This window comes from Solanum lycopersicum, chromosome 5 (genome assembly GCF_036512215.1).
Source record: "Solanum lycopersicum chromosome 5, SLM_r2.1".
Classification (NCBI taxonomy): domain Eukaryota; kingdom Viridiplantae; phylum Streptophyta; class Magnoliopsida; order Solanales; family Solanaceae; genus Solanum; species Solanum lycopersicum.
Window position 1 is genome coordinate 3431012 of NC_090804.1, and position 16523 is coordinate 3447534.

Here is a 16523-nt window from a genome sequence, read left to right on the forward strand (position 1 = left end):
ATGTGGGGATCTTACTGACTTGAGCTTTCCTTTCTCTCTTTCCTCACGATCTGATTGCGGACTAATGATCATGTCTGGTTGTGGTACTAAAACAAATCCAAGAACCCAACTGTTTCCTGGAGGGGATTGCTACAATCTTACGGAAAAAACCACATAATTTTACAGTTTGGCTCTTGGACCCGAAGCTTCATACCATGTTGAGGCAGCACGAGTGCTAGACTTTTAGCAAAAGTTTCTCCCTTCAAAACTCTCCTTTTATTTCTTTCACTACCCCTACGCTTCTGTTGTGCGAAATTTGAGATAATACGAGAAAATATATAAACGCGAAAAACAAGACAACAGATTTACGTGGTTCACCAATAAATTGGCTACGTCCACGGGAAGAGAGGGAGCAGTTTTATTATGGAGAGGCAAAAACAGAATTACAAAATAGGGTTTGCCATAGCGTCTATATATATATAGTGCTAAGCTACGCCCTAACCTTTCTGTTTGTAACGGGTCCGATTCAAGGCATTCAACAAATCTCCACCTTGACTTGAATTCTCCGAACAGATTCTTCAGACGCACTATGATAGTGCCAGGCCACCCCCTCTTCCTCAGAGTTGCCTCGCAGGGCAATTAACAGCTTCTGATGTTGAGCAAGTCCAAACAGTGTTGAAACTTGCTCTGTGGAACCGGCTTTGTGAACATATCAGCAGGATTATCAGCAGTTCCTACTTTCTTCACCTTGATTCTCTTCTCACTTCTCAGAAAATGATACCTTACGTCAATATGCTTGGTTCTCTCATGATGGACTTGATCCTTGGCTAGACAAATTGCGCTCAAACTGTCACAATACACCGTAGCCTGATCATGATGTAGACCAAGATCACTAACCAGCCCTTTCAACCAAATCCCTTCTTTTGCAGCCTCTGTCAAGGCCATGTACTCCGCTTCCGTAGTAGACAAAGTCACTGTAGGTTGCAAAGTTGCCTTCCAACTGATGACAGATCCTCCAAGGGTAAACACATAGCCAGTCATCGATCTTCTTGTGTCAACATCTCCAGCATAGTCTGAATCAGAATAGCCAGTAACCAAGCACTGAGTATCACCTCCATAAATGAGACCAACGTCAGATGTACCTCTAAGGTACCGGAAAATTCTCTTCACAGCCTGCCAATGTTCTCTCCCTGGTTGTCCCATGAATCTGCTCACTACACTGACTGCATGTGCTAAATCTGGCCTTGTACAGACCATAGCATACATCAAACATACAATTAACATATCACATAATCATATTCACGCTTATCTTATCAAGATTTGGGATTCAATATTTTCATCATGCTTATCTTATCACAATCACATAATCATATTCACGCAAACATACAATTAAGCATATAGTAGGGTTTACAATACTACCAATACATATCATTCTCTATTAAGAGTTTACTATGAAAGCATGAAAACCATAACCTACCTCCACCGAAGAATTGGAATCAACAAGCAATCTCCCAGGCTTTGATATTCTTCTTCCTCGTTCGACTCTTTCTCTCTCAATCGATCAATCTATCTCTCACTTTTCTTTTCTCTTTTCTTATTCAAAACCCTCTTTCTTTTACCCCAAATTAACATATAATTAAGAATAAAAGATGGCAATAATACCCCACTAATTAACTTAGGGTTACCTCTTTTAACCCCCAAGAATTTGAGTTATTAATATAAACCCACGAAATCTATAATTAAGGAAAGAATAGTCCCAAACGTCCCTTAAAACGTGTAAGGAAATCCGATTCTGCCTGGGATTTGCGCAACCTGTGACGGGCCGTCGTGCCTGCGACGGTCCGTCCTGCAGGTCGTCGCAGAGTTCAGAGACCCAAATTTCCACCAAGGGTCTGTGACGGTCCGTCACACCTGTGACGGTCCGTCCTGCCATTCCGTCACAAAGTTCAGAGAGTCGATTTTTAGTACCCAATTTCAGATTTTCTAAGTGTTTTGAAACGAGACCCTGCGACGGTCCGTCGTGGGGTCCGTCGCTTCTGCCAGTTTTTCCAGAAATAAAGTCTGCTGCTCAAAACGACTAAACGGGTCGTTACAAAAAATGTTCAAATTAAATTAATATTTATACATTTCAAGAAGATAAAATATTTGACTTTAATTAGTAAAAGATGAAATTCTCCTTCTCATTAAGTAGAATGCAATTAAGTAATTAAAATTTATAAGTAAAAAACTTATTTGAAGGAAATAACTAAGATTTAAAGTGCAATGATTGGTATTTAAATTATGTAATTATACAAATAAAATATTAATATTTAATTAAATAAATCAGATTTTAATTTAATGGAGAGTCAAAATGACAATATTGGTATTCTTACAATTAAAAGTTTGTTAAAATATATTTTACATTTTTTTGTTAAAAAATTAATAGGAGCAATATTTGGTCAAAGGATAAAAGATTTTCTAACTTCTTAAGCATTTTGGTGTATCATTTTTTTGACTTTGGGATTTGGATCTCATAATTTTAATGAAAATTGTCGAAAAACTATAGATTTTATCCACAAGCACATGTAAGAATGATTCTTTACAAATATTTAAAATTTAAAATGCAAAAATATAATTATTAATAATTTGAAATTAGAATATCTTGTAAGCATTAATTGTTCTGCATGTCTTATACACTATTTTTGTGATTGTATTTGTCTCATTTTCTAAAGCAAAAAATATACCCTTCAATCAAATATATTCTTAAAACAACATTACAAATACAAAGAAAAAGTATCATATATAGGAGCAAGTTTAGCATAACGCAACCAACGAAAAATAGAAAAATGCTAAGACAATGTTTTTTCTGTTTTTTCTTGATAATGCAAATAGAAACAAAGTTATAGTAATAAACATTCAACTTTTGACCATAAAAAATTAAAATATTTGGAAGACAAGTTAATGGAAGTGATATTCTACTACATAAATGGAGTGGTCTTACCATAATTCTGATCTCGACAAATAAGTAAAAAAAATACATCAAGCTTCGATATTTTAGTAATTAACATTCATTCCTATAATCACATTATGCCTTGTAATCTTGACACAAATCCTCTTGCCTTGAAATTTTCTTCACTTAATTAAAACTTCTCTAGTCTTTCACACACAAAAATTGTATCACATGTAAATCTTTCTATAAAAATAATATTAAAAGATTGTATTTATAGGGGAAAAAAATAGCTTTGGAATATGAAGATTCACTTACAAAGTTGAAAGGTCAAGTCTTACAAAAGTTAAAGACAAATATTTATTAAGAACATAAATTAATTTAGAAGATAAACCATATACATGTATCTATTTAAAGGGTAAATATTTCAAGAAAATAAAATAAATTAGATATTTTAATTAAGAATTAATTTAAAGAAGTGCAAAAGTCATTAACATTTCTATTAAAATAAATAACTTAATATTTAAATTAAATAATTAAATATTTTTATAACATTTTAATTTATAATAAGGGTAAAATTGTAATTCAACTTTTAGCTTTTTTGGTTCCCTCTTATAATAATACTAGTTTCTGAGGACGTGCTTCGCACGTGTGATTCATGTGAATTTTTATAGATACGTTAGAATGACTAAAATCTCATGGAAATATATATGTAAATTGTAATGAATAATAAAATGTATCAATTACAAAATTCAAAGACTTACGGCAATAAAACATTCATAGAAAACTAAATTAAGAAATCTAAAAGAGTGAAAAAAAGACAAAGAAACAAAATATTTAAGAAAAAATACAATATAGACATTATTCTCATAAGATTGATGTATATATAGATGAAAATATAAGTACAAAATTAGTACATAACTCTCTGAGTTTTTATCGACTCCTTTCATATCCTATCAAAATTCAAGAGTTTCATCATCTGTTTTTACTATAGAATAAAAATAATAGCCTAATAATCTTGATAAGGGTTTCATGAGATAAAGAAGTTGAATTTATATAAATAGAATAGGAGGAATATCAAAAGATATCTTAAAATTTTAGTTTTAAATATTTGGAGGTTATGAATATGAAAAGATGAGAGTTATGAATATTAAGAGTATAAAAGTTAAATAAGTAATTAGAAAATAATAATAAATAAATAAAGAATATGGAAAAAAATTAAAGTTAGCAAACCATGTAAAAAGAAAAACTAAAATTCTTTTCATGTAATTAAGCATTAATGAATTTAAATTTTTTGAAGCTAGAGTCATTCTTTAATAATAATCAAGAGAACATTATCAATGTGCGTATCCATTTTGTAGATTTGCACCCTTTAAATTATTAAATTTCGTTATTTATGATAAAGGATAATACTTTATCCACATCAATTATATTATTCATGCGAGGGGTTAAGGAAAAAGTTATAAGAAGAGGAAAAAGAAAAAAAAATTTAGGTAAAGATTTTTGTAAAAAAAATTATAACTATTATATACATATAGATTATAGATGATAATTATTAATAAATTAGATATTTATACAATCAAATATTTAAATATTTTATAATAATTTAATTTATAGAAAGGGTAAAACCGTAATTCAACTTTCAACTTTTTTGTTCATGCTAACTTTTTTGTTCATGCTAAATCATGAGTCGTTTTAGCCGTCAGGGCCAACTGACGTTCACGAAAATTTTTGTCCAAAATAACATCGGAATTCTGAATCACCAAAAAAAGATGGTGAACAATAGCACACGAAATTCAGCAAAATAGGGTACAAACTCTCAATGCCAATGCAGCTAAAAATAATATCAGCTTCTCCTTTCCCTGAATCAGCAGTTATGTTATTGTTGAAACAAGTTAAATCACTGCCTTCTCCAAATTCTGCCGCCGATAAATGGATTACTTGCTTCTGATATAACTAGAACAAAGAAGTTAAAAGTCCTATACCCCATTTCTTTGTTATTGATGTACATTTTGTGACTACAAATGTACTGAGTTTCTTGAGCTGGAAGTCATTCAGTTTGCAGTTTCATTATGTAAGAGTTATCGTTATATACCTTGCAGTGTAAAAGTTTTTATTCTATTTGTGTAATGTTGCAGTATCAGCTTTGTAATTCTCTAGTCGTTGTAGCAGGTTTTGCTACTTTATTTTCAAGCATATCATACATATCTGTTTCAAACAGTTACATTGCAGTTAACTTAACGCAATGGCACAAGAATATTATACACTTTCAGAACACAGAAGAGGTTGTTGAATCCTCGCAGGTCGGAGAATGTAAAGGGGATCACCATAGTGACAATGGCTCCTCCGTAGAAAGGCCCCCGCGTTGTTTCAGGTTCAAAACTGGTGATACAGAAAATGAATGGGAGAAGGTTAATAGTATAGCTTCAATTTCTACAGGTCAAGTCATCAATATTTGGTGGACCTGAAAATGATGAAAAGTTGCTGTTATATTACTGAGTCAAGAAGTCAAGTCTTTCTACTGGAGTCAATTGCTAGAAAAGCTAATGTGAACATTTCCTTTTTTTTTCTTCACCTTTGTTTACTTAATACACATCTGAACCTTCTTATACGTTTGTGTTACACATTTTTCTTTTTTAACAAACATTATCGATAAACTTAAGGCTAGTAATCGAGAAACTGTTCAGGTCTTATAAGATATAGACTTCTAGAGTCACAATTCACAAAGCTTCAGTTAGCGCGTTTTCTTCTTAATTGCAGTTAGATTCAATATGGATCTTGCTTCTTCTTTATTTTGCTTCCTTCTATCTGTTTTTATGATGTTAGTTCAGGCAAATGGAAGAAATGATTCGACTTGTCCAAAGTCGTTTTCATGTGGAAATTTTACTGACCTGAGATTTCCTCTCTCTCTTTCCACACAACCTGAATGTGGAATAATGTTCTTATCTGGTTGTGATGCTAAACCGTATCCGAGAATCCGACTTCTTCCTGAGGGAGATTGGTACTATGCTTTAGAGATGCATAATTCATCAGTTTGGCTTGGGGACACGAAGCTTCAAACAACGTTGACGAAACACAAGTGCCAGGCTTTTAACAAAAATTTCTCCCTTCCATACTCTCCTTTTATGTCTTTCCATATGATTAATATAATAAGCTTCTACAAATGCATCAGTACCAGTAATAATACCCGTAACATTACGCAGAAGGAGAACGATCATTTTTCTGGTTATAATATGTACAATGGCTGTGAAGGCTTTAGCATATACTACAACCTTTCCCGACATGATGATGAATACATAGGAGCAGACAATCTTCCTACCAACTGTTCACTTATCAGATTGCCAATTCAGGCAACTCATGGTGATTTGTTCGACGTGTTGGGTCCTGAAATTCTAGTAGAATGGAAGTTATCCGAGGAATGTAACAAATGTCATTATGGTGGAGGTGAATGCCAGGCTAATAAAACCAACAAATTTTCTTGTCACAAAGGTAGACATCTCCAAAATAATCTATATTTTCTAGGTCAAGTTCATGCTTCTGTTTCAAGCCGTGTAAATGATATATTTCGAATTATTGCCTCCTCCTGTAGATGCAAAAACACCTACAGGTAGTATCGATCAAAGAAAAGAAACAACCGAAAGAAATGGAAGAAATATGGTGGGGCCGATTCTGGGAACAGGTAGTAAAATATGTTTAATTGCTGTAATGTATTCTTATTACAGAATATTCATGCATATCATTTAAAATTTCGTCATTTTGGATAAACTGAAATCCTTTCTCTAGCAATAAAGAAACACAAAATGTACGAATGTGGAGTTAAGGGAGAATTCCTCGTATGTAGGAGGAGCTACTGCCTTCCTTCTAATCGGTTCGAAGAGAAAAGGAAACGATGCTATTTCTTTTTGCTTTTCCAAAGACATTGACTTACTAGCTTCTCTTCCAGTCTTTGGCGGAGTAGGATCGGTGATGATAACTTCTTCAGCTGTATACTTTATCTGGCGTTACAAGAAGAGGAGATTTAGTTCATCCCGCTTCTTCTCAACAAGGAAATTATCAGATATCTTTAACCATGATGTTGAGGGAGGCAGTATATACTTTGGTATCCCAGTTTTCTCTTATTCAGAACTTGAAGAGGCCACCGATGATTTCAATTCCTCTAGAGTACTTGGAGATGGAGGTTTTGGAACTGTTTACTATGGTGAGAAACTTCTGAATATGGATATGCATCAACTGTTTCTTCTTGTGGCTAATACTTTTTCATTGATGAACAGGAAAACTTAAAGATGAACGGGAGATTGCTGTAAAGCGCCTCTACGAGCACAACTGCAAGCGAATGGAGCAGTTTGTAAACGAAGTTGATATCCTTACTAGACTAAGGCACAACAATCTTGTCACCCTCTATGGATGCACTTCAAGGCGAAGCCGTGAACTACTCCTTGTCTATGAATATATTCCTAATGGCACTCTTGCTGATCACCTTCATGGTAACAGAGCGAAGGGCGGATTACTTACCTGGCCAATCCGCATGAACATTGCCATAGAAACTGCTGGTGCATTGGCTTACCTGCATGCTTCTGATGTAATACACTGTGATGTCAAGACTAATAACATACTCCTTGACCACAACTTTAGTGTTAAAGTTGCAGATTTTGGGATTTCAAGGCTCTTCCCAAACGACGTCTCTCATATTTCAACCACACCCCGGGGTACCCCTGGCTATATTGATCCAAAGTATCATGAATGTTACCAGCTGACTAGTAAAAGCGATGTCTATAGCTTCGGGGTGGTCCTTGTTGAACTCATTTCATCAATGCCGGCTGTGGATATGAACAGACATAGCCAAGAGATCAATTTGGCTAACTATGCAATAAACAAGATTGTAAAATCTGCTGTTAACAAGCTGATTGATCCATCCCTGGGGTACGATTCAGATACCAAAACTCGGGAAATGACTACTTCAGTAGCAGAGCTGGCTTTTCTGTGCTTGCAGACAGATAGGAACGTGAGGCCTACTATGGTTGAAGTTTTGGATACTCTAAAGGAGATTCAGACTAATCTCAATGCCAATGAAGCTAAAATAGTAGTTGCTCCTCCTTTCCCTGAATCAAAAGATATTGTTTTGTTGAAGAAAGTTAAATCACTGCCTTCTTCAAATTCTGTGACTGATGAATGGAATACTTGCTCTGATAGAACTTGTACACAGTAGTTAAGATTTCTGTAATCCGTTTCTTTGTCACTTTTATGTATATTTTGGGAGACTGCAAAATGTACTACTGTGAGAAGTTTCTTGAGCTATGTACTATGAGTGTAAGTGATGCAATTTTTAATTTCTATAAAAGTTTAAGTTGTATACACTGCCAGTTTTAAGAAATTTTTAATCGAGAACTTATGGAGTTATTAATGAGGACCGTATTAGAAATCTGTGTAAGTACAAGTGCACTATTCACCATACATTTGATGTATCTGCAAACCATTTAACTTTCAGACAACTGTGCTTTTTATTCTACAGTTGAAGTCTTCATTTCCGGAGATGTTGGTCCTGATAAATGACGAGAAATCTCCGTTAGTACTCAGAGTCAACAAGTTAAAGTCTTTCTACTGGTGTTGATGGCTAGAAAAGGTAATGTGAAGATTTCCTATTCTTCTTCACTTATCTTTTTCCCAATAAGTCTGACCCCTCTTATACGTTAGGTTGTTTACGAGAAGGTACTATGGAAATTTCCTTTTTACTTTGCCTTTCTTTTTCTCAATAAGTCTGACACTTCGTATACGTTTGGTTGTACATAGAGTTTCTTTTTTACAAATATATATGAATAAGATAACGACTAGTAATGGAACTTGATCCTATAAGATAGTCTGTTTAGCTAGAGTTGCAATTCACAAATCTTCAGCTCTTTACCTCTTCTTGCAGTATCGATTCAATATGTCTTTAGCTTCTTCTTTTGTTTGCTTTATTCTATCTCTTCTCCTGATTTTAGTTCAGGCAAAGGGGAGAAATGATTCAACTTGTCCAAAGTTCTTTTCATGTGGAAATCTTACTAACTTGAGTGTTATTTGTAGTTTTGATGATTTGACAAACCTGGAGACCTTGTAAAGGTACTAGTTTCTTAATTGTCTGTTGCAGGGTTCTTGCTTGAGTATTGTAGATGAAACAAACTCAGGGACCTAGTAGAGGTACCGGACTCTCATGATGAGGAGCCAGTTGATTGCCAGCTGGAGACGGTACAGAAAGTAGGTGCACACTTCCCGATGGCGTCAGAAAGTGTGACTTTTCCAGCCAATGGCAAAGAAGTTTAGGAAAGTGACTTGCTCATATAAAACACACTTTCCTAAACATTTTTGTTTAGTTTTTGCAACTTGATAAAAACTTTTCAAGAACTCTTGCAAAGGCTACTACAAAGCAAAGGCAGAATTATTCCAAGAACAACAGCAATATCTGGAGCTTTTCGTCTAGTTGTTTGGGAATATATTCTCTTGTTCTTAAACTGTAAACCATTCCTGAATCTATAAAGGAATTGGTGTGTTGTGTTAAAAGTCTAGGTTGTCCAGGTGGGATAGCTTAGTGGGTAGATTGTTTTCTACTTAGGCTTGTTAAGCAATAGAGGACTATTGCTTAACTGTAAGATTGATAACTCTTTCTTACGTTTGGTGTAATCGTGTTTTACTTTTGCTTTTGAAGATTAGTGAAAACGATTGAAAATCCTGTGAGACAGGTCGTGGTTTTACTCTCTTAAGCAAGGAGATTTCCACGTAAAATCATTGTGTTGATTTTACTGCATTTAACTTTCTGGTATTTTTCTGGAGTGTAGTAAGGGACCTGGTCCATTACTTGTTAAGTGAAGGCATATATTCTATCATTGAGCTTTCCTTTCACTCTTCTAACACGACCTGACTGTGGAATAATGTCCATTTCTGGTTGTGATGTTAAACAATATCCAAGAATCCAGTTGCTTCCTGGAGGAGATTGGTATGATGCTATAAGCGTGCCGTTTAATTATACAGTTTTGATCGTGGACCTGAAGCTTCAAACTATATTGAGGAAAAACAAGTGCCAGGCTTTTAACGAAAATATCTTCCTTCCAGATTCTCTTTCTATATCTTTCAATATTCTCCAAATCTTTATGAGTCATTTTTACAGATGCAACAGTGCTAGTAGTACCCGGAAGAACAACGAGCATTTTTCTGGTTATAAAATGTACAATGGTTGTAAAGGCTTTAACATGTACTACAATCTTCCGGGAGATGATGATGAAGTCCTTCCAGCAGGCAATCTTACTATCAACTGTTCACTTCTCCAATTGCCAATACACCCAACAGAAGATGACAGCTTTTTTACTTCCGGAATTCTAGTAGAATGGAAACTCTCTGATGACTGTAACAAATGTCACTATGATAACTTGTTTAGCTGTCTCCTTTATCTGGTGTTACAAGGAGAGGAAATATAGTCCATTCCGCTACCTCTCAGCAAAGAAATTCTCGGGTTATATTTAAACATGATGTTGAAGGAGGGAGCATATACTCTGGTGTCCTAGTCTTCTCTTATTCAGAGCTTGAAAAAGCCACAAATGATTTCAGTTCCTCTAGAGTACTTGGACATGGAGGTTTTGGAACTGTTTACTATGGTGAGGAACTTCCTAATACTACTGAGCTATGCTTCAACTGCTTCTTCACGTACCTAATTCTTGTTCATCAATGATCAGGAAAGCTTAAGGATGGAGGAGAGGTTGCTGTGAAGCGTCTTTACGAGCACAACTGCAAACGAATGCAACAGTTTGTAAATGAAATTGATATCCTTACTAGGCTAAGGCACAACAATCTTGTCACCCTCTATGGTTTCACTTCAAGGCGAAGCCGTGAACTACTCCTTGTCTATGAATACATTCCTAATGGAACTCTTGCTGATCACCTTCATGGTGACAGAGTGAAGGACGGATCACTTACCTGGCCGGTCCGCTTGAAAATTGCCATAGAAACTGCTGGTGCATTGGCTTACCTTCATGCTTCTGACATAATACACTGTGATGTCAAGACTAATAACATACTCCTTGATCAGAATTTCAGTGTTAAAGTTGCAGATTTTGGGATATCACAGCTCTTCTCAAATGATGTTTCTCATATTTCAACTGCAGCTCGGGGGACCCCTGGTTATATCGATCCAAAGTATCAAGAATGTTACCAGCTGACTAGTAAAAGTGATGTCTATAGCTTCGGGGTGGTCCTTGTTGAGCTCATTTCATCAATGCCATCTGTGGATATGAACAGGCATAGCCAAGAAATTAATTTGGCTAACTTTGCTATAAACAAGATCGCAACATGTGCATTTCACGAGTTGATCGATCCATCCCTGGGGTTCAATTCAGATACCAAGATTAGGGAAATGACAACCTCAGTAGCAGAGCTGGCTTTCCTGTGCTTGCAGACTGATAGGGACATAAGGCCTACTATGGTTAAAGTTTTGGATACTCTAAAGGAGATTCAGACAATTTGACAATGAGACGAAACTATCTCCTTTCCTAAAAACAGAAGATCAGTTATTTCTGAAACAAGTCAAATCACTACCTTCACCAAATTCTGCGACTGGTAAATGGATTACTTGCTCTAGTATTACTAGTACAAAGTAGTTTCACCCCCTTCCTTTGTTATTGATGTAGATATTGAGAGAATGTGAATGTACTACTCTGAGATGTTTCTTGAGCAATGTATCTACGAGTGAAAGTGATTCAATTTTTAGTTTCATTATATAAGAGCTGTTATATACACTGGAAGGTTGGAAAATATAAAGCAGTGGCTCCGTCCAAAGACACATTTTCTTTTCTTTTTGGGATCAAAAGCTGGTGTAACAGAAAATGATGGGAGAAGTTTGACAAAAAAGAATAAGGATTGAGGGGACAGCGTTAGAAATTTATGCAAGTACGAGTGTCAATTTGAGTATTTAGTCATAGTGATATGCACTATCGTTTCAATGTTAGTCATGGAATAGAGGGGCCAGTGTTCCATATTCTAGGATATCGATTTCTGATTTGTTTCTTTTTCAAAATTATGAAGATGATGGCTTGGAGCATCGCAAGTATATCTATCTTACACCATATATACTCTGCTATACTTGAAAAAATTTCTTGGTAATTGCTAGTGAGAAAATGAGCAAATGGAAGACTGGATTTGTAAACCATAACGAGGAGATGTAAAAAGCTATCTGATAAGTATGCGGTGTTCTTTTTACATTATCAAACTATCTATAGTTGTGTTTTGGGGTGTGACTAGAATCTTTTCCTTTTCATATTTCTACAGGTTAGGTCAACCATTTTTGAAGACTTCAGTCCTGAAACTGATAAGAAGTTGCCTGGTATATTGCAGAGTCAAGAAGTCAAGTCTTTACTGATGTGAAAGTTTTCATTTTTTCTAAGCCTTGTCTTTATTTCCTCAATAAGTCTGATTATGTTTGGTTCCACCTAGTATGTATTTTTGACAAGTTTTACCCGTAAGATGAAGACTTAATATAGAGAGAGTGTTAAGAAGTTATGGCACTTCATCTTATAAGATACAAAGTCTGGTGAGCTAGAGAGTTGCAATTCTCAGAACTTTCAGATAGCTTTGATCTTTCTTGTAGTAGGATACGCAGTATGTCTTTGGCTTCTTCGTCTATTGGCGTTATTCTATCTCTTCTTCTGATGTTAGTTCAGGCAAAGGGGAGAAATGATTCAACTTGTCCAAAGTCCTTTTCATGTGGAGAGCTTACTGACCTGAGCTTTCCTTTCTCTCTATCCACACAACCCGACTGCGGAATAGTTCCCATCTCTCATTGTGATGCTAAACCATATCCAAGAATCCAACTGGTTCCTGGAGGACAATGGTACTATGCTATGGGAAAGGAGTATACTTATACTATTTTACTTGTGGACCTGAGGCTTCGAACCACATTGACGCAACACAAGTGCCAGGCTTTTAATGAAAATATCTCCCTTTCAGGCTCTCCTTCTATTTCTTACACTGCAGTTGACCTTCAGAACTTCTACAAATGCAACAGGCCTAGTAGTAACAACAAAGATCATTTTGATGGTTATCACTCGTACAATGGCTGTGATGGATTCACCATATACTACAAGTTCGATGGAGTTGATGCCGAAGACATTCTAGCAGGCAATCATACTGCCAACTGTTCACTTATCAGATTGCCATATTACCAAATAGAACCTGGTGATGATAATTTGGTCAACTTCTTAAGTTCTGTATTTCTAGTAGAATGGAAATTGTCTGATGACTGTAACGAATGTTACTATGGTGGAGGTCGATGCCAGACTGATAAGAAGAACAATTTTCTTTGTTACAAAGGTAGACATCTCAAAATGATCTACATGTTCAAGGTTAAATCCTTTTTTATTTCATGTCACATCTGATAATTTTCCCTCTTGTTTATTGATGCAAAAGCTAACAGAAGCAAGTTGGGACTGATTCTTGGAACAGGTAGTTAAATACTTAAATATCCACAATGTCAAACTAGTATTGAGAGATTGCGATGTTTAGCTGTTTTCTTTCATTTGATAACCTTCGATTTTTTATTTCTCTCCAGTTTTTGGTGGAGTATTGGTGATGATAACTTGTTTAGCTGTCTACTTAATCTGGTGTTACAAGAGGAGGAAATCTAATCCACCCCACTTCCTCTCAACAAGAAAATTGTCCTATGTATTTAAAAATGATGTTGAGGGAGGCAGTATATACTTTGGCATCCCAGTCTTTTCTTATTCCGAACTTGAAGAAGCCACGAATGATTTCAAATCCTCTCGAGTCCTTGGAGATGGAGGTTTCGGAACTGTTTACTATGGTGAGAGACTTCCTAATCCAACTGAGCTATCTTTAAATCTTTCTTCATGTGCCTAATTCTTGTTCATTAATGACTAGGAAAACTTAAGGATGGACGAGAGGTTGCTGTGAAGCGCCTTTACGAGCACAACTGCAAACAAATGCAGCAGTTTGTAAATGAAATTGAGATCCTTACTAGGCTAAGGCACAACAATCTTGTTACCCTCTATGGTTGCACTTCAAGGCGTAGCTGTGAACTACTCCTTGTCTATGAATACATTCCTAATGGAACTCTAGCTGATCACCTTCACGGTGATAGAGCGAAGAACAGATCACTCACCTGGCCAGTCCGCTTGAACATTGCCATAGAAACTGCTGGCGCATTGGCTTACCTTCATGCTTCTGACATAATACACTGTGATGTCAAGACTAATAACATACTCCTTGATCAGAATTTCAATGTCAAAGTTGCAGATTTCGGGATATCACGTCTCTTCCCAAATGATGTCTCTTATATCTCAACTGCACCCCGGGGTACCCCTGGCTATATCGATCCAAAGTATCACGAATGTTACCAGCTGACCATAAAAAGTGATGTTTATAGCTTCGGGGTAGTCCTTGTTGAACTCATTTCATCAATGCCAGCTGTGGACATGAAGAGGCATAGTCAAGAGATTAATTTAGCTAACTTTGCTATAAACAAGATTGTGGAATGTTCATTCAACGAGTTGATCGATCCATCCCTGGGGTTCGATTCAGATACCAATATTTGGGAAATGACTAGTTCAGTAGCAGAGTTGGCTTTTCTATGCTTACAGACAGATAGGGACATGAGGCCTACTATGGTTGAAGTTTTGGATACTCTAAAAGAGATTCAGACTAGTGAATTTGATAATGAGAAGAGAGCTAAGTTATTGCTGAATCAAGTTAAATCACAACCTTCACCAAATTCTGATAAATGGATTACTTGCTCTAGTACTACAGCTAATACCAAGTAGTAGCAATGTTGTTGCTACTGTGACAAGTTTCTTGCTATATTGTAGCTCCGACTCTTCGAAAATATTCTCTCGTGTATTGGATACTCCAAAAGTACTGAATTTTGAAGAATCCAACATAGATGCGACAACAGTTTTGAAGAGTCCGAGCGTGATAAGTTTCATGAACTATGTATCTTAGTAAATCTACAGTTACTCTTTTACCCCCTCTCCCCCCCCCCCCCCACCCCCACACACACACCTTTTTTAAAAAAAATTATGATGGTTTTTATATCTATGAGTGGAAGTGATTCAATTACACTTTCGGTCCATTCATTTTTTATCGTTAGCAAATCGTCTCATGTTTGTCCTTCCACCGTAAAATAAGTGGACTTCACGTGTTTAAATTCTTTGAGAAAAAGCTCAAGTTATAGCTCCATTAGGATTAAGGGTAAAATTGACTTTTCCTTAACTCCAACTTTAAATGGATGGACCTCTATATTCCATGTTCTAGTTCTAGCCAATAGTTGACCTGCCAAATAAAAAAGGCAAAAACAAAAAAAAGAAAAAGAATATTCCATTTCAATATTAATTTATTTTATCAAAATTAAACAAATATATCTTGCCTTTGCTTTTATTTAAGGGAAAAGGATCTAATATACCCATCAACTTTGTCATTTGGTGCTGATATACCCCTCGTTATAAAAGTGGCTCATATATGCCCTTACCGTTATACAAACGGCTCACATATACCTCTGCCGTTACAAAATGACTCACATATACCCTTCATTTAACGTATTTTAAAAAATTAATTTTAAATTTATATTTATTACTTCTAATTTTTCTAAAAAAATTATTTAGGGGTATATATGATTCTTCTATCAAAGTTCAAGGTATATTTTAATTTTTTTGATACATAAATTATTTTTTGACTTCTTTTATTATAATTAGAATAAAAAATTAAACTATTTTTTTGTGTGTGTATTGTAATTTAATTTCGTATTCGAAGAAAAATTTTGATCATCTACAATAAGTTTTACAAGAATATTAGTGAAACATAAATAAATTTGATTATCAAAATAATAATTATAAATTAGTCATTGAAACAAAAAAAAGTCAAAAAAAATATGTTTGACGAGGATTAAATTTACTCATATGGGATTATATTTTTTAGAAAAAAATAATAAAAATTTAGATTAAAATTATTTTTTTTTTCATTTCCGTTGAGAAAAAAGGTATATGTGAACCATTTGTTTACAAGTAGGGGTATATATGAACCACTTTCATAACAAGGGATATATCAGCTCTAAATGACAAAGTTGAGAAGTATCAGACCCTTTTCCCTTTATTTAATTGTTTAGTCTTGAGAGATCACATTCAAAGAAGTTTGCTCTCAATTTACGTTATATATTTTTTCTATTAATCTATCTAAAAAATATCGTCTTAGTATAATCGTACATAACTCAAATTTAAAATTACCTTTCCACCCTTAATAAAATGAGTATAAAGCTTGTTTTAAGCCACAAATTATAAAACTTCACTTTTTTGATTTTCCTCAAGTTTTACGTTGAGTCAAACTACGTCAAATAAATTAGTCCGACTTAATATTTTTAAGCAAAATGCATTTTAATATAATTAGCTGTCACCACTTGTTGTCAGAAAAGTACAATGGAGTAGAAACCCAGGCATAGACTAATTCAAATGCATTTTTTTTCTAAATTAATTATTAAATATATGATTGTTGTTTTAATAGTCAAATTATATTGTAAGTCTTTTAATTCGGCTAAAGTCACAGTCAATGAAAAGTTGGTAAGCAAAATTACTAAAAAAAAATTCATTTCATATTT

At 34.9% G+C, this 16523-nt stretch overlaps 3 protein-coding genes across 3 annotated transcripts; all 3 read left to right on the top strand.

The window, feature by feature from the left end:
- Positions 1-5521: 5521 nt before the first annotated feature.
- Positions 5522-8257, top strand: LOC101246714 (LEAF RUST 10 DISEASE-RESISTANCE LOCUS RECEPTOR-LIKE PROTEIN KINASE-like 1.1). The gene is made up of 4 exons (XM_004238854.5): positions 5522-6394; positions 6495-6584; positions 6849-7103; positions 7177-8257. Exons 1-4 carry the CDS (start codon positions 5677-5679, stop codon positions 8109-8111), a joined length of 1998 nt encoding a protein of 665 aa, XP_004238902.1. The 5' UTR covers positions 5522-5676; the 3' UTR covers positions 8112-8257.
- Positions 8258-8744: 487 nt separating this feature from the next.
- Positions 8745-11629, top strand: LOC101267807 (LEAF RUST 10 DISEASE-RESISTANCE LOCUS RECEPTOR-LIKE PROTEIN KINASE-like 1.1). The gene has a single exon (XM_069297778.1). It carries the CDS (start codon positions 10668-10670, stop codon positions 11391-11393), a length of 726 nt encoding a protein of 241 aa, XP_069153879.1. The 5' UTR covers positions 8745-10667; the 3' UTR covers positions 11394-11629.
- A 585-nt stretch (positions 11630-12214) lies between these two features.
- On the top strand, positions 12215-15015 carry LOC101268104 (LEAF RUST 10 DISEASE-RESISTANCE LOCUS RECEPTOR-LIKE PROTEIN KINASE-like 1.1). The gene is made up of 4 exons (XM_004239361.5): positions 12215-13234; positions 13331-13366; positions 13473-13724; positions 13802-15015. The coding sequence occupies exons 1-4, from the start codon at positions 12526-12528 to the stop codon at positions 14698-14700; spliced, it is 1896 nt and encodes a 631-aa protein (XP_004239409.1). The 5' UTR covers positions 12215-12525; the 3' UTR covers positions 14701-15015.
- The last annotated feature ends 1508 nt before the right edge of the window (positions 15016-16523 follow it).

Coding starts and splice junctions, on each gene's coding strand:
- LOC101246714 (XM_004238854.5), top strand. CDS start 5,677: ATGGATCTTGCTTCTTCTTTATTTTGCTTCCTTCTATCTGTTTTTATG. Junction 6,395..6,494: donor CAAATTTTCTTGTCACAAAG/GTAGACATCTCC, acceptor CTCCTCCTGTAG/ATGCAAAAACACCTACAGGT. Junction 6,585..6,848: donor GGGGCCGATTCTGGGAACAG/GTAGTAAAATAT, acceptor CTTCTCTTCCAG/TCTTTGGCGGAGTAGGATCG.
- LOC101267807 (XM_069297778.1), top strand. CDS start 10,668: ATGCAACAGTTTGTAAATGAAATTGATATCCTTACTAGGCTAAGGCAC.
- LOC101268104 (XM_004239361.5), top strand. CDS start 12,526: ATGTCTTTGGCTTCTTCGTCTATTGGCGTTATTCTATCTCTTCTTCTG. Junction 13,367..13,472: donor GGGACTGATTCTTGGAACAG/GTAGTTAAATAC, acceptor ATTTCTCTCCAG/TTTTTGGTGGAGTATTGGTG. Junction 13,725..13,801: donor TTTCGGAACTGTTTACTATG/GTGAGAGACTTC, acceptor ATTAATGACTAG/GAAAACTTAAGGATGGACGA.